This window comes from Herpailurus yagouaroundi, unplaced genomic scaffold (assembly GCF_014898765.1).
Source record: "Herpailurus yagouaroundi ecotype Mexico unplaced genomic scaffold, PumYag 166, whole genome shotgun sequence".
Lineage (NCBI taxonomy): Eukaryota > Metazoa > Chordata > Mammalia > Carnivora > Felidae > Herpailurus > Herpailurus yagouaroundi.
The window spans coordinates 35981564-35999637 of record NW_024412407.1 but is presented as its reverse complement, the minus strand read 5'-3'; the positions used below and the strand labels follow the sequence as shown (position 1 = coordinate 35999637).

The 18074-nt window shown below is 46.1% G+C and overlaps 1 protein-coding gene across 2 annotated transcripts in view; it reads left to right on the top strand.

Annotated features, from left to right (window-relative positions):
• ETV6 (ETS variant transcription factor 6) overlaps positions 1 to 18074 on the top strand; it is a 260671-nt gene that overhangs the window by 226511 nt on the left and 16086 nt on the right. For both annotated transcript variants that reach the window (XM_040488909.1, XM_040488908.1), the window contains exon 5: positions 9894 to 10439. In XM_040488909.1, the coding sequence (XP_040344843.1) occupies positions 9894 to 10439 (546 nt within the window). The remainder of the gene's footprint in view (positions 1 to 9893; positions 10440 to 18074) is intronic.

The window sequence follows — 18074 nt, the reverse complement described above, 5'->3', positions numbered from 1 at the left end:
TTCCTTGTCTCTCCGTTTCCAGCTGTAAAAGGAGGATAATGGCAATACCCGTTGGATATGATTGATCTAAGAAAAGAATCAAGTTAGTGTGGCAAATGCCCTTAGAACAAGAGCTGTCACTCAGTAAATGTTACTCATTACCATTATTGGATATTTCTTACCACTGTTTGGTTGGGGGTTTTTCTTCCGCCTAAAAAACGTTTCATTGTGATTAAATATGCCTAACATCATTTTAGCCATCTTTAAAAATTTTTTTGGCATTTACTCATTTTTGAAAGGCAGTGAGAGACAGAGCATGAATGGGGGAGGGGGAGAGAGAGAGTGAGACACGGAAACAGAAGCAGGCTCCGAGCTGTCAGCACGGAGCCCGACGCGGGGCTCGAACCCACGGGCCGCGAGATGATGACCTGAGCTGAAATGGGCTGCTTAACCGATCCACCCAGGAGCCCCTCATCGTAGCCATTTTTAAGCCATTCTAAGCCATTTTGCATATAGTCGGGTAGTGTAAGCGTGTTCACATTGCTGTGCAATGGTCGGGGTTTTTGTTTCTCTTACCTCCAATCCCAGCCGCCCTAATCATTTCAGTTATTGTGACTAAACACACTGTGTGTGTGGACACCAGGTTTGTGCATCCCGGACACAGGGAGGGCCTTGCTGCCTCCCCGCGCCCTGATAACAGAATTCCTTCACAGGCACACCAGGCCCCCTGCGTTACATTCTATGGGAAAATACATTTCAAACACCAACCCCGGTTGCTCGCAGGGCACAGCCTGTTTTGAAAATGAGTGGTGCTCATATTTTGTTACCTCACCGTAGCAGGCACAGGCTCGGTCCTCCGTGACCCCGTTGGGACCCTTCCAGCTGTCTCCTCTCACAGTTAAGCACCGCAAGGTTAACCTCTTGTGCCCCTTTCAATTCTGTGATTCTTGGGTCTGGCTGGAGACAATGAGGTCCCCCCAGAGGAAGACCAGCAAATCTTGACTTCCTGTTGTGGGGGGGCGCCCCCCGGGACACCAGGGAACACTTTTGCCCTTGGCCTCCTCATTCCCACTCTTCTCTTAACTCCTCCTCCCCCTGTCTAGGGCCCCTTTGTCCTGCTTTGCTTCCTTTGTTTCAGAGGCTGGGGCAGTGTGACCTTTTACCCTCTGACCCTTGTCCTCTGATGGAACATTTGATTGTGACAGGAGAGTGTGGAACCCTGGTGTGGTGCACAGAGCCTCTTCATCTGTCTAGACCATCAGTCTCCTTCAGAGAGGGCCCGCTCACCTTCCCCACCTCCTCTGGCGTCCTCCAGTCAGGTGGAGGCTGCCCGTAGCCAGGGGCTAGCTGGCTCTATTAAACCAGAAACTTGAGTGCAAGAGATCCGTAATATGCATGACTAACTCTCCCCAGGTACCCGGGAAGTTTTCAAGAAACTTCCTCTTAGCCCTGGGGAAGTGCTCTCTGAGCGCTTTGAGATAAGGGGACTGGGGCGGTTGGGGTTCACCTCCAGAGCAGGAAGCCCTCTGTTATCTTGCTCTTTCCCCTCTCCAGCACTCTGACTTATCTCTGTGCCACCCTGACCCCCTCCCTATAAATGATTCACAGGGTTTACCCCCATATGTCTAATTGGCTCATTTGAAACCTGACCCCGCTGGTTTCTTCATTCACTTCTTTTGTGTGGCTTTACTGAGACTGAGGCTGGCAGACTGGCTCTGTGCCGTCTGTGCTGAGCCACTGGCAGAGGCTAGCCTGTTTGGAGGATGTCCTGCCCACAGCCAATAAAGATGAAACCTCAGAGTCCTGCAGTTCACCTGCCTTGAGTTTTCTGGGAGCTCACGTAGGATTCATTGTTTACGACCTCACGCATCTGCGCATCATACGCTCCAAACTTCTGGTTTTCTTCGCAGGCCCTTTAGTGACAGTTGCAACTTGCGAGGTGCATAGACTGAAATGGGCAGGTGGAAGTCAGTGGAATATCTCAGTGGGACCTCTTGGAAAAGGAAGGGGCAGGTGGTGGCGTCGGGGCAGAGGGGCGATGTGTTAGTATGCTAGGTCCACCATAACAAAGTACCACAAATTGGGTGGCTTAAACAACGGATTTATTGTCTCACAGTTCTGGAGGCTAGAAGTCCAAGATCAAGGTGAGGGCAGGATCGGTTCCTTCTGAGGGCTGGGAGGGAGAGGCTGTTCTGTGCCTCTCTCTTAGCTTCTGGTGGTCTGCTGGCCACCTTGGGTATTCCTTGACTGGTAGATCTCTGCCTTCATCATCACCTGGCATGCGCCCTGTGCACATTGACTCATAATTCAGCACCCATAGCCTTTGCTTGTGTTTTTTTATGTGTCTCTTTTCTCCATTAGACTATTATATCCTTGAGAGCAAGGACCACTTTTCCTTACTCTTTGCATCCAAGACTCTACTTGAAATACGGTTGGCGGGGCGCCTGGGTGGCGCAGTCGGTTAAGCATCCGACTTCAACCAGGTCACGATCTCATGGTCTGTGAGTTCGAGCCCCGCGTCGGGCTCTGGGCTGATGGCTCAGAGCCTGGAGCCTGTTTCCGATTCTGTGTCTCCCTCTCTCTCTGCCCCTCGCCCGTTCATGCTCTGTCTCTCTCTGTCCCAAAAATAAATAAACGTTGAAAAAAAAAATTAAAAAAAAAAGAAATACGGTTGGCATCACTGAAGGTTATGTGGTTCAACGCATAGTTTGTAATCGCTGTGTGGCAAAACCATCCCCCTCCGTTCATGTAATCTGTGCCTGTCTATGTGTCCAAATTCTCCTTTTCATAAGGGCACCAGTCATATTGTATTAGAGAACCCCCCATTCTAATATGACTTTATCTTAAGTGATGACATCTGCAACGACCCTATTTCTAAATAAGGTCACATTCTGAGGCATAGGGGTTGGGACTTCAATATATGAATTGAAGGGTATGGGAGAAGAGGCAGGCAGCACAGTTCAACCCATAGCAAGGGGTGACAGACCCTAAGCATGTGTAGGAAATCTATTTTGAATTGCACCTGAAGACCAAGAGCATTTAATCTCTATAGCTCTTCGTATCATTTGTGGTTCCCACTAATCTTTTACAAAGTCATGCTGGGAAGTGGTTCCTTTCAGAATGTGGAACACAGTGGGCTGAGGCCGATTGAGTAAGTCACCTGCTGGGCCTGTTGATTTGCATCTCACTGACTAGCTTCTCTTATCATCGCTGCCCATGGCCTTGGGAAAGCATAGTGGTGGAAATGTCATCCTGGTGTGTGAGATACAAGCTCCAGCCTTTGCTCTACCCTGGAAATTTCCTACTTAAAGCCCATGACTTTTTTTTTTTTTTATGTTTATTCACTTTTTTGAGAGACAGAGTGTGAGCAGAGCAGGGGCAGAGAGAGAGGGAGCCACAGAATCCGAAACAGGCTCCAGTCTCCGAGCTGTTAGCCCAGAGCCCGACATGGGGGCTCAAACTCACGAACCGTGAGATCATGACCTGAGCCGAAGTCGGACGCTTAACCGACTGAGCCACCCAGGCGCCGCAAAGCCCATGACTTTTAACCAAAGGCGGTTTTTGTTGGTTTGAGTTTACTAGTTAGTTATTCATTATTTATAACATGTTTAAATTGGGTCAAATTTTGATGAATTTAAAAAAATTTTTTTTTCAACATTTATTTATTTTTGGGACAGAGAGAGACAGAGCATGAACGGGGGAGGGGCAGAGAGAGAGGGAGACACAGAATCGGAAACAGGCTCCAGGCTCTGAGCCATCAGCCCAGAGCCTGACGCGGGGCTCGAACTCACGGACCGCGAGATCGTGACCTGGCTGAAGTCGGACGCTTAACTGACTGTGCCACCCAGGCGCCCCAAATTTTGATGAATTTTAAATGGACAAACTTTTCTAATGAGTACAAGAAAAGAAGACAAAAGAAATCAGACCTTTTTTGTGCTCGTCACATTTAAAGTCTTAATTTATTTGGGCTGTTTGGGATTATTTGTACCTAAAAGAGGTCTGCAAAGAGAAAGGTTTGGGATTAGAAAACACTTTCAACCAGGATGGGTTCCCTACCAGTCCTTGGTCGTCCCTGCCCCCTTCCCTCCATGCCCACACTGACTAATTATGTGTGGCTTTCTTGAGCATTTCCCTCCCGTATCAAGACCTTCAGACCGAGGGCAATGTGGATAATTTCCCAGCTCTCCAGCTGGGCAGTTCACCAAGAACAAACCCAGACATCAAGGCCAGACCAAAAAAATCTTCTTGTTTTAGACAGAAGACTCCTACATCTGGGGGATTTAATGCACCCACTGTCCGCTCAGTGCATTTCCTGTGTCCGGAGCTTCTCTGCCTGCCGGCTCTGGTCTCAGAAGTTTCCATCCCCTGCTGCCAACTTGTAATAACAGGGGCAGCAGGCGGCAGGGTAGGAGCGTCATAGCCTACTCCATACGTGGGCGCATGCTTTGCAAACTGAAACAAAGCTTGGAAGGTCTTATTGCAGGACTTTCGGCCTTGACAGTGGTTGTGCCCAGACCACCAGGAGCCTGGAATTAAATACCCTTGGATCCAGTTCTCTACCATTAATGTTATCAACTTCATCAAGTACTTCCTCTTTGAGTGGTGTCTGCAGAGAAATAAATAAATCAAGCTCCTCCAAGTCCTGTTCCTGCCTGGACCCAGAGTCAAAAGTACAATCTGAGTTGGATTATCCAGAGCACTGTCTCCCTCCTTCATTGTTCCCAAAGATCTGGGCAGGAACGGAGAGTGAAATCTCTCCAGGACATTACATCAGTTCCTCTTTTACCCTTGGCATGAAAATTCTTCCTCTCATAGTCCACCCAGACTTCCTAAGGCTTGCCCCGAGCTCACACCCATAGGCTGATCCTTGAAGCCCAAGACATCAAAGAAAGCCTGCAGGTGACCAGACTACTGGCCAACGCCTGTTTCTGTTTTGAAATTTGTAAGACAGGAAATGGACTCAGGAAATAGGATTTTTCAGTACACGGTCTTCATCATCCTTAGGTATTGTTAAACCTTAATAAGCTTTTAAGTAAAGGGAGAAAATGGCATTGAGAAGAAAATGCACGAAACTTCGAAATGCAACCGTTTTAAGTAGTTGCTTATCGTGATCGTGTTCTGTGACAGAGAAGAGAGAAATTCATTTTTGTGGACAGCAGAGTTGAGATCCTTATTAGCTATGAAAGGAAAATCTGCCTCATCCCCAAAAGATGGCAGGTCATTTTATCACGCTAATAATCTCAGCCATTAAAGTTAACTCCGTGGGGGGGCGCCTGGGTGGCTCAGTCAGTTGAGCGTCCGACTTCGGCTCAGGTCATGATCTCGCGGTTTGTGAGTTCGAGCCCCACATCGGGCTCTGTGCTGACAGCTCAGAGCCTGGAGCCTGCTTCGGATTCTGTCTCTCCTCCTCTCTCTGCCCCTCCCCTGGTCATGCTCTGTCTCTCTGTCTCTCAATAATAAATAAACGTTAAAAAAAAAAAAATTAACTCCGTGGGCCTAATCAGTTAAGTACCCTGTAAGCACGTATTTGCGTTTGGGTTAAAGTGAAGAATTTAGTACTTGTTATCCCAACGTGTATCCTTGCAAGCTTGACTAAGTACTTATAAAAACAAAAAACAGGGGCACCTGGGTGGCTTGGTCGGTTAAGCATCCGACTCTTGGTTTCAACTCAGGTCATGATCTCATGGTTTCATGAGTTCGGGCCCTGCATCAGGCTCTGCACTGCCAGAATCCCTTCTTGGGATTCTCTCTCCCTGTCTCTGTCCCTCTCCTACTTGGGCGGTCTCTGTCTCTCTCAAAATAAATAAATAAAACTTAAAAAAAAAAAAACTTTTTATAGTGGAAAATATCAAACTTACACAAAATTAGAATTAGTTAATGAGCCACCGTGTACCCCTCACAAGCTCCATTAATCAATTCATGACCAGTCTTGTTTCTTCTGTGCCCCACCTACTCTCTGCTTTCAAATTAATTTCATTTCAAATTAATTTAAAGCAAATTCTGGATATAATTTCATCTGTAAATATATCAGTACAGGTCTGAAAAGATAAGGACCCTTTATGAAATCATAAACCCAAAACCATCACATCACCAGAAAACTAACAGTTCTTCAATATCATCAAATACCTTATTCATGTTCACATTTTTTCCAACTATGTCATAAATGTTTTTACCATTTCCTTGAATCAGAATCCAAGCAAGCGTCTATACATTGCAGATGGTTTATGTGTCTCTAAGTCTCCTTAAATCTTTAGGTCTCCATCCATATCTTTCTTGTGCACATACTTGAGCGCGCGCTCTCTCTCTCTCTCTCTCTCTCTCTCTCTGGGTGTTTAAAAGGAGTTATCCATAATTAGTATAACTTTCCCTGTGTACGTAGTGTATCTTTTTCCCCACTTCTGGTTGCTTTGGGGATTTTCTCTTTATCTTTGGTTTTTAGCAGTTTGACTATGATATGCCTGGATGTAACTTTTGTATTTATCCTGCTTGGTATTTGCTGAGCATCTCAGGTCTTTAAGTTTGCTGTTGTTGTTGCTACCAAATTTGGGAGCCATTTGGTCATTATTCTTTTTCTTTTTTTTTTTTCTTTTGGCTTCATTCTTTCTGTTCTCTCTTTGGATTCCAATTACATATCCATTAGACCATTTAATATTGTTCCACAGGTCACTGAGGATCCATTTGTTTATTTGGTTTTGTTTTTAACTTTTATTGATCTGTCTTCAAATTTATGAACCCTTCCTTCTGTTATCTCTAATCTGTTGTTAAGTCCATCCAGTCCAATCTTTCATATACTGTATTTTTCAGTACTCGAATCTTTTTTTTTATAGTATCCATTTCTCTTCTGAAATTCTCTATCTGTTATATCTCATTATGACCATCATTTCCTTCAAGTGCTTACCCTTAAATTTCTCAATATCCTTTAGGGTTCTTTTTTGCTAATACTAACACCTAGATTATCTCAGAGTCTTTTTCTGTTGACTGCCTTTCCTGTTGATTATGGGTCACATTTTTCTGTTTTGTTTTGTTTTGTTTTCACATATCCAGAACATCTTTATTGAATACTGGACATTACATGTGATACATTGTAGAGACTCTAGATTATGTTACATTCCTCTGAAGAATGTTGATTTTTGTTCCAGCAGGTAAATGACTAGCCAGTCACTTTGAATTTGTGGTGACTTGGTCCTGCATTTGGTTAGGGCAGATCCATTTCAGTTTTGCCTTTAGCCCTCAAGAAAATCCCTTTGTTCTGGAGCATAGTCCTTACTCCTAAGGTGTGGCCGTTCTGGGCTAATAAACAGCCTGAGGTGTTTACAGAGCCTTTGTTGCTAGGATTCAAATTCTGAATTCTGTCTCCAATACAGGGGCCAGTAACTGACATTCCTGCTCTTATCTTTCAGCCATACAGCTGTTGCTTTCCACTGAGCTCTTTAGAGCTCCCCCTGCACATGCGCTGTTCAGGAGCACATGTTAAGGATTTGAGGGAACTTTATGTGCCAGTTTAGCGGCTGCTCCCCCTGAGGCTCTCTCCTTTATGGGTTTGCTTTCTCAATTTTTTGCCATTCGGGCAACTCCACACTCTATTCCCTGACAGATTACACAACTTCCGGTTCATTTTCTACCGGCCCCCTGCTAACGTGAACTGGGGAGGACCCTCAGGGCTACATAAATTTGGATCTCACCTGTGCAGTTCTCTTCCTTCCAGAGTGAACCCCCCTTCAGTGTTCTCCAGTACCTTCAAATAACTTTTAGAAATGTTCCGTCATTTCTATATGTAGGAATGTTAGTTGGGTACAAGCCACTCTGTCATCTGTCAGACTGGAATCGCCTTCTCCTTTATTACAGAAAGGTGCTGGCCTGCCTTCGCATAGAGCCTGGAGACCAGGCCTTAGGAGAATATTGACTCACCCCTCATTCTGTTTTATAGCTGTGTAGTCCTTCATTGTTTACAGATAGAGTATAATTTATTAAGCCAGTCTCCTACTGATAGCTGTTCGAGCGAGTAAGCACTTTTAGATGCATGGCAGCAGGCTACGCGTTAGTTACGAAATAAACCCTTTGGCTGCAAGCAGGTGATCTTCTAGTGATCGTGAACAATATTTCTTTTGTTCACTGTCTCCTGTAACAGATCTAGAGGCATCCCATTTTTCTGTTAATCCTTTGTAAAACTTGGACCACCCAGTTTGGGCCACCACCTTAGTCTCTGTCTACTAACCCTATCAGATTCCTGGGTCCCCTTTATACGTTCTTCCTATAGATAGTACCATGATGGACAAAGGAGATCTCTTTGACTTGCTTGACTTAGAATCATGGGCAAATCTCTGACCACAGCAAGGACCTGAAAGCGTGTGCCTCCTTTTGGTGCAACAGCTCTGGGAACAGAGGCGGCCAGAGAAACCTCACGAAGATGAGTTTGAGGCACTGTAGCAAGTTCCGTTTTTGTAGGCAGATTTTTGTTCCTTCCCTCCCCTAAGCAGGTGCTCCTAAAGCCACACGTAGGCTGGTCCATCCCTCAACCCAGCCCACAGGACTACTTCTGTTGCTGAGCTATGTACTCTTCTGGTGTTGTCCCTGCTCTCAAGTATCACCAGCTTGGAAGTTCAAGGGGGATGGGGTGGAGGCACTGTTGGGGTGCCCATCCCTCCTTTTCCTTCCTTACCTCTACCTGTCTATGAGCATTCATAGGGTCTGTGCACTCAGAAACAAAATGATCCTGGGGCGCCTGGGTGGCTCAGTCAGTTAAGCGTCCAACTTCGGCTCAGGCGATGATCTCGCGGTTTGTCAGCTCGAGCCCCACATCTAGTTCTGTGCTGACAGCTTCGGATTCTGTGTCTCCCTCTCTCTCTGCCCCTCCACTGCTTGCACTCTGTGTCTCTCTCTTTCTCTCAAAAATAGATAATCATTAAAAATTAAAAAAAAAAAAAAAAGATCCCAAATCTTCTTTCAAGATTGTCATTCTGTAAATCAGACCCACTGTCCATGCTTAGAGCAGGTTTTGATACCTTTCCCCCTGGTTTCTGTATAGCAAAGTGGCAGGAATTGTAATGGGTACCTGCCAGAGTACTTACCAGAGTCTGGGTCTAATTCCCTGTCTGTGTGTCTTTGAGTAAGTTGCTGAACTTCCGCATGCCTCCTTTTTATCACCTGTAAAATAGGAATAATGGTATTAGCATCTCCTACTTAGGAGTGTTATACATTTTAAACTGTATAATCCAGTACCAAGGATACAGTAACTGCTTTAGCAGTAGTATAATAGTGTCATTATCATTAACACCAACAACAATGCCCCAGAGGTAGAGAATACATACATTTAGTGATGAAAATGTAAGCCCGTGAAAGTATCTGGAAAGCAACCCTTAAGGAATCCAAAAGCCACATCCAAGAGTCAAGTAACAAAAAGCTAAAGAACACAAATTTGGCTTCCTTGTGTTTATAAGCTACTAGTAAGTGATTAATGGAAAGCTTGTGGTCATTCTTAGCCTGTCTAGTGTAGGAAAAGAATTTCAAGTATGTGCACTTTGGTTTTTTTTAATTTTTTAATGTTTATTTATTATTTTTGAGAGAGAGAGAGAGAAACAGAGAGCAGGAGAGGGGCAGAGAGACAGAGAGGGAGATACAGAATCCGAAGCAGGCTCCAGACTCTGAGCTGTCAGCACTGACCCCGATGCGGGGCTCGAACCCACAAACCATGAGATCATGATCTGAGCCAAAGTCGGATGCTTAACTGACTGAGCCACCCAGGTGCCCTTTTCATTGTTTTTTTAAACAGCAAAAAAGACATTCCATATCCAGGGACGAAAGGTGCTGCCCAGCACTCACACGGGCTCCAGTGCTCACTACCTTTATAACCACAGCAGGCTCCCTCTCCGGACAACTCACCGGGGTCAGTGACGGTCTCTTCCTCTGCTCCACAGATAATTGTGTCCAGAGGACCCCGAGGCCTCCGGTGGAGAACGTGCACCACAACCCCCCCACCATTGAACTGTTGCATCGGTCTAGATCGCCTGTCACAGCCAATCACCGGCCTTCTCCCGACCCCGAGCAGCGGCCCCTCCGGTCCCCCCTGGACAACATGATCCGCCGCCTCTCCCCGGCCGAGAGGGCCCAGGGGCCGAGGCTCCACCAGGAGAACAACCACCAGGAGTCCTACCCCCTGTCAGTGTCTCCCATGGAGAATAACCACTGCCCGCCGTCCTCCGAGCCCCACCAGAAGCCATCGAGCCCCCGGCAGGAGAGCACACGCGTGATCCAGCTGATGCCCAGTCCCATCATGCACCCTTTGATCCTGAACCCCCGGCACTCCGTGGATTTCAAACAGTCCAGGCTCTCCGAGGACGGGCTGCATAGGGAAGGCAAGCCCATCAACCTGTCCCATCGGGAAGACCTGGCGTACATGAACCACATCATGGTCTCTGTCTCCCCGCCCGAGGAGCACGCCATGCCCATTGGGAGAATAGCAGGTAGGTGAGCGCCGCCCCCCTCACGACAACTCCAGCCTCAGGGGAGACCTGACAAGCCCCGCTGTCTCCCCAGCCTTGCAGCTGGCCTCACACGGGTTCCCAATTAGGCGCCCTCGAAGGTTCTGTGAGGGCAAGCGGAGGCTTCTGCCTGAATGAAGTGAAATCCCTAATGGGCTAGTTAATGAGCCGCTGGGATGGAGTAGTTAATGAGCCTCAGAAATGTTAAGAAACAAATGTCCTACGTCCAGCTTACAAGGAGAGTCACATCGGAATCATGGCTAAGCGAAAACATTTAAAATAAAAGGTTTATGAGCATGCTAATGGCCCTGTCTTGAAGTTTCCAGCAGCTAATTAATGACCAGACACAGCATAAAGAACCTTTGTCTCAGATTCAGACCTCTAATTCTGTCCCGTGGGCAGTAACTCAACGTAGCCTTCACCTTGGGAGAAGGTGGGAGAGAAAAACACGATTATGGTATTGGAGGCAGATGTTCCTGGGTCATTTGGACAGAGGAAACCACTCCCGAATTCTTCTCCTTTTATGATGACAAGCCCAAATTTGCTTCCCTCAGACAAGAAACGAGTGGAAACCAGTGGGAAAAAATCTACACATTGTGTTGTGCTCGTCTGCCCGTAATTTACATGAAGTCATCCCCCAGACACTTACTCCTCCAGCCACTTGGCAAGGGCAGCTCTTTTCCTAGAGCATCTCTCCCTTCAGGAGACAGTTGTTGAGTACCTACTATGCACAGATAAATGCATCAGGAAGTAGGGGGACACAGAGCTGATGGAACAGTTGTCTCCTCAAGGAATTTAATATTTACTGGCGGAGACAGATGGGAAAACCACTAACTAAGCTGCAAGGCACGGTGAAATCAGTCATATGTCCCATTCATTCGGTACACGAGCACTTATCGAGTGCTGACTGTGTGCTAGGATAATTAAGTCCTGTGGAAGCAAAGCAGGGAGAAGGTGCATTTTGACTGCAGGAATTGAGGAAGGGCTTTGCAGAGAGGTCGCTCAGGGCTGAAGGGGAATATGTGTTCAGTAACGGGAGGGAGGCACAGAGGAAGGAGAAGTCAGACCCGGTCAGGGAAAGGCGAGAAATGCCCCCTTCCTCCATGAGCTGTCCCCCAGGCCAGAGCCCCAGCTAAGCCCCAGGATGGAGCCGTGCTCCTAACAGCGTGACCGCACAGGGAGCTACAGGCTACATTAACTCCCTCTGCCATGACGCATTGTCCCTTTTTTATTTAAATTATTTGTTTCTAAATTTTTCTCTGGCTTCAGGTACACCTCCAGTGTTGCCTCAGTTTTACTGTTACAAACCATTTACGTGAGTGTGTTGAATGAAGAAAATGAAATGGCAAAGAAATGTGACTTACGTTTGAAAAACCATGAAAAGTGAAACGATCCGTGTCTGGGATTTGATTCAAAAGGATCCCACGGCACTGGGGGTGAAGCATGGGTGGGGTGTACATAAAATAAGGCTGGCTGTGAGCTAACGGCTGTATGGCTGGGTGACGGATACAACGGGGATTCGTGTTATTTTTTTCTCTACCTTTACATATATGCCTGTGTGTGTGTGTATGTTTTAATCTAAAAACAAATCGTGAAAGGAAAAACTTAGGGGGTTTATAAAGAAGCAAAGCGCTCAAACAAGACACGTGAATTTCCCCAGATGGTTGGAGAAAGAGGATGGGGTCAGTACATTACTGTGAAGCATATAAATGACTTGTCTTATGCTTCCCAGGCCAGACCTTTCTTGCCTACACATACCCTTCGTGTCTTATTTCTTGCACGGTCTATACAGCAGTACTGGACATTTTGCAGATACTTTCTACTTGTTTCTCATTCTCCGGGTAGCTCTTAGAAGCTGCTTATTACCGCTATATTCATTTTCTATGAAAAGTCATCTGGGCCAGGGAAGCCACGGAGGAAACAGAGCCCCAGAGGAGCACAGGTCAAATAGGGGTTGGGTAACAGGGGCAACAAGGCACTCACTGCTGTGCCGTTGGCTGCTGCTGGTAGTGCTGCTCTCGAGAAACCTGCCTTCCCCAGCAACATACGTCCTGTCCACCTCCTCTGTCGCACTGTCTTATCAGAGACTTCTAGGAATTGAAGATAAGCCCATCCATCAAGAAAGTTAAATGATTTAGACTTATGGAGTTATTTCTCCTTATTTAATAGGTTTATAAATTTTAAAGTATTAGTCTCTTAGAAATTGTGCTACGAGGGGCGCCTGGGTGGCTTAGTCGGTTAAGCGTCCGACTTCAGCTCAGGGTCATGATCTCGCAGTTTGTGGGTTCGAGCCCTGCGTCAGGCTCTGTGCTGACAGCTCTGAGCTTGAAGCTGGCTTCGGATTCTGTGTCTCCCTCTCTCTTTGCCCTTCCCCACTCATGCGCCATCTCTCTCTCGCTCTCAAAAATAAATAAACACTAAAAAAAAAAAAAATTTAAAAAAAAAAGAAATTGTGCTACGATTTTTTAAAATCTTATTCCTAAACATCAGAATTGTTTCATGATGGAGTTAGCCCCATCAATAAGACACTCCATGGAATATCATACCAGCCCAGTGATGAAACTTGGCACCCATGGATGCCCTTGTCTCTCTCAAGAACACACAGAATAGGGGAGTCTATGCTTTTCTTTATGATCCTAGGAAGTCAGAATATTCACATAAAGTAACCCTAGGGCCCAGACCCTTTGAGGAATGCTCCTCGGTGTGATAGAATCTATAAAATTATGATTAATTAGCTCTAATGATATGCTCACAAGTTTAAAAGTCTCCAGATGTAAGTATTAACTAATTTAACCAAATCCAGACCAGCTGATTTAACTGCAAGTCACTGTTTTTCTCAAGGGTGAAATGATAGGGTTAGAAAGTCTACAATCGAACACTTTGTCTTGATTCTAACCCTCTGAAGCGAACTCCTCAGGGCTCCATGCCCTTTTGTTTCACTTGGGATAGCCCTGTCTCTTCTCTCCTACCCTTCTAGTGTCTTTTTGGACCACCAGATCGTTGTAAAATTCTATTTCTTAGGGGCCGAACTCATTGAGTTATTCCTGTGTAAAGTGTGGCATTACTGAACAGCCATAAAAAAGCCTTCATATCTGTAGAGCAGATACGAATACTGCGAAAACTTAGTTCCTGAAGCTTTTTGCACAGCACTGCCGAATGCCATCGCCGGAGGGTGTGGATGGAAACACCGCTTATGAATGCGGATCAAAAAGGGAAGCCAGATTTCTGTCCACTCGGATGCCATTTGCTCAAGTACTTTGGGATTTATGTATTTGGGCGCTTGCTGTGTTTGGGCACTGGACTGCGTTCGTGGGGGTGGGGTGTTCCAGGAGGTCTAACACACAATCTTGGAAAATCTTGAAAAGGCTGAATGCAGTTGGCGGTCAGTGTCGTGTGTGGGGTCTGTGAAGGACTCCCGTCAAGTACTATAGGAGTCAGCGTCGGGGTCATGAGGAGTCAGAGTCGGGGTGTTAGGGAAGGTTTTGCGGAGGGGCTGGCTTTCAGTTGGGCTTAGCATGCTTAGAATATGAGCAAGTGAAGGTTAGAAAAAGAGAGGTCATTCCTGATAGAGAAAACTCCAGAGCAAGGTAAGGTCCAGTATATTTTTATCTATTTCAGGTAGAAATATAAATCTAGGACTCCAAGTCCATTAAAAATCTATCATATTTCATAATTCTTTTTTTCCCCTCACTTTCTAATATCACCGAATTGGGATTTTATCATACAGTTTGGAGGTGATCTGCAAAGCTATGATAGTTTACTTAGGTATTGGTCTTGTAGAAGAATTAAAATAATCACTAAAAGAGAGGCACCTGGGTGGCTCACTCGGTTGAGCGTCCGACTTCAGCTCAGGTCACGATCTCACAGTTCGTGAGTTCGAGCCACGCATCAGGCTCTGTGCTGACAGCTCAGAGCTGGAGCCAGCTTCAGATTCTGTGTGTGTTTCTCTCTCTCTGCCCCTCCCCTGCTCGTTCCCTCTCTCTCTCTCTCTCAAAAATAACTAAACATTAAAAAAAATTTTTTTAATAAAAAAAATCCATAAAAGAAATGTAGGAGGTGGTAGACAGCTTAAATACAAACCACAAATTAGATCTATTTAAACATAGCATGTAGCTTATTTTTAAAGGTATCACTTATTTTTAAGAGGATAAGAAGGACTGCTGTTGAGGTTAATAAGTGAGAATAGCCAGAGTTTATGGGAAAGGATTTAATATGGAATAGAGTGAGCCAAGACCCCTGGGTTCAAACTTTTTATTGAATAGCCAGTGGTGTATGTAACAGTGAGCAAACTGCTTCTTTCTTTAGAAAAATTTTTTTTGTAACATTTATTCATTTTTGAGAGTGAGGGAGACAGAGTGTGAGCAGGGGAGGGGCAGAGAGAGAAAGGGAAACACAGAATCCGAAGCAGGCTCCAGGCTCTGAGCTGTCAACACAGAGCTCAACGCAGGGCTCGAACTCATGAACCACGAGATCATGACCTGAGCTGAAGTCGGATGCTCAACCAGCTGAGCCACCCAGGTACCCCCAAATTGCTTCTTTCTGGGCTTAATTTCTATTTGGTATGCTCATGAAGGGATTGCGTGGTGGGGGCGGTAAGACATAGGGGGTTGGGGCAGCATCTGTGAACCTTCTAGCACTTTTCTCAGCCCACGAACGTTTTACTGGTCTGTGCTTTGCCAATGTGTTTCATATCCAAAGAGTATAATGGCAGTGAGCACCATAAGGTGATGAGACGTAGCACCAGTGATGCCGTGAGTCATGTTTTTAGTACATATTGACATTCCTTCTTAGAACTCGGTGATTTCGAAGCCAGCAGGGTCCTTCACAGATGAAGAAACTGAGATTCAGGCACATCCAGAGTCCAGCCTTGAGTTTCCTCCAGTGTCCTTTCCAACACCCGTGTTTCCTTCTGACCTGGGACTCCAGAGCAGGGATTGGAAACTCTGGCCCGTGGGCCAAATCAGCCACCGCCTGTTTTTGTAAATCAAGTTTTATTGGCATACAGCCACACCCATTCACTTAGTGCTGTCGGGAGGCCACTCTGGCATTGTAACAGCGGAGTGGAGCGGTTGCAACAGAGGTTGTATGGTCAACAGAGCCTAAAATATTTGCAGAAAACGCTGCAGGAAACATTTGCTGCCCCCATTCTACGGCATTGTTGATTCGGATGTGCAGCACAGTGTGCTTCAAATCCTAGGCATAACGTGGGATGCGGAAGTTGAAAACATTGTCCCCGCTCTCAAGGAATTACTTGCACTTTACAGCATGAGGCATGCCTAAGACATGTAGAAAGAACAATAACAAGTGATGTAAGAAAGGAGGCAAGTGCTAGACTGTAGGCTGTTTGCAGACCAGTCCGGAATAGTTGCAATAGCATCATGAACATCGATAAAATACACTTAAGTGGAAGAAGTTGTTTCTTTGCATACCTGAATTGTGCAGTTAAGTCATTCATCCATTTATTCAAAAATGATCACGAATCTGTATGTGCCAGGCCTTTTTCTAGGTGGCAGGGCATAGCATCTCTAGATGCCAAATTTTGTGCCTTTATTGACATAAGGCAGGATTCCTCTGATTCTGTGCCCTCAAACAAACTAAGCTTCTGCTTTGGTTTTAACTATCGACAGCCAAGTCTTCAAAGAAGAATTTTAAGTCGATTTGGCTTTCTCTTAAAGTTCTTCAATTCCATTAAAACCTGAGTTACCAGACTTCCTGTCTGCTTGTCCCTTCCCTGGCCTTAATCCCAAAATCTGCTACGGACACAAGTTTCATTTGGCGCACCGGTTTATAATCCATTCATCGTCCTTCACTTGCTGCACAAACGTGGGGATTTTACAGGTCTGTACAGATGGGTTGTTCCAAGTCCATGATCCATCCAAATAGAGAATATTTCTTTTCTTGTGCTTATCTCACAACTTTTGCTTAGCTCCCTGCTTCTCTTTGCAAATATGAGCATCTTCATGGTTATCTGCAGCAGATAAGACATAAAATCCACCCCGCCCCCAAGCTCGTGCTCTCTTTTCTAATAACACACGTCATGGCAATCTTTCAGATCTTTAAAGACACTTGCAAAAATGTGCCTATTATCTCTCAAGGTTACATTTTAAACAGAAACAAAAAGATTCTCATCCAGGAGACACGGAGTCTCCTGTACTACTCATTTGTCACCTGCCTAGAACAATGTACTTTCCTGATTTGGTTTTATTGACTGGATGAGTTCTGTATGCACAGAAGTTCAATCCTGGAAGCCTCTAACCTTCAATCAGATGAAGAAAAATAAGCTCCGCTTGGATAAGCCTCCAAAGAAGTTGGAGGCACATCCTCAGGGGCCCGGGGAGGCCAGGGGAAGTCACTCTGTACTCTTCCCCTTGCTTCCACGCCTACTTCCTCCCCCACGGTATTTAGTGCTGGCCAAGTGGTTTCCAGTGAGGCTCGTGGACTTAATTATTTATTTTTATTAATGAGCCTCGGGACCAGCCTTGAAGGGAAAAAGACTTTATTTTTTGTTGTTGTTAAGTTTATTTATTTTGAGAGAGAGAGGGAGAGAGAGCACGAGCAGGGGAGGGTCAGAGAGAGAGAGAGAGAGAGAGAGAGAGAGAATCCCAAGCAGGCTCCATGCTGTCAGTGCAGAGCCCAATGCGGGGCTCAAACTCACGAACCATGAGATCATGACCTGGGCCGAAATCAAGAGTTGTCCATTTAACCGACTGAGCCACACAGGTGCCCTGAGGGGAAAAAGACTTCATAAAAGAGAAGTCTAAAGGGTTCAGTGTGAAAGTGATGAGGGGCAGTCTCGTTCCTGGGCCTCGGTGGTAAGATGTGCCTTTGCATGCTTGTGTGTAAATGTCTGTGTTTGAGGAAGAGAAGGACGGGTGTGGGGTGTTCCCATGAACCAGAGAGGCCCAGGGTTTCAGTACTAGCTAAAAGAGCCACATCATCCCTCACTGTCTCAGGCAGATAACCCTCTGCAGAACCCCCAGGGCTCCCGACCTGGGGTCCCAACCAACAGCTGGCCCGGAGTGTTCCCGGGGAAGCAGTGTGGGCCTGTGGGAAAGCGTGCACTCAGGAATAAGCAGGATTGGAATCCAGGTCTTGTCTCCAAACAGGGGCTTACTGTCCCTGAGGCCTGGTTTCCTTCTCCATCATAAGGAGACTACTAATACCCATTTCTGTAAACATTAAAAAATATATATTTTCTATTTTTAAAAAGGGGTGCTTGGCCGGCTCAGTCAGTTAAGCCTCTGACTTTGGCTCAGGTCATGATCTGACCGCCGATGGGTTCGAGCCCTGCGTTGGGCTCTGTGCTGACAGCTCAGAGTCTGGAGCCTGCTTCGGATTCTGTGTCTCCCTCTCTCTGCCCTCCCCCACTTTCACTCTCTCTCTGTCTCTCTCAAAAATAAATAAACATTAAAAAATAAAATCTAATACCCATTTCTGGGCTCTGTTGAGTACTAATGAGACAACATGTAAATGCACAGCACCAGTCGGCTAATTACTGAGCACGAGAGCCCCTTCTCTGCTCCGTTTTTTTCTTCGCCCTACTGCAGGGCTGCAGAGAGTGAGGGGAGGGCAGCGGGTACAGCTGGCCCCACCCCCACCCCCCAGAGCTGGCAGGGG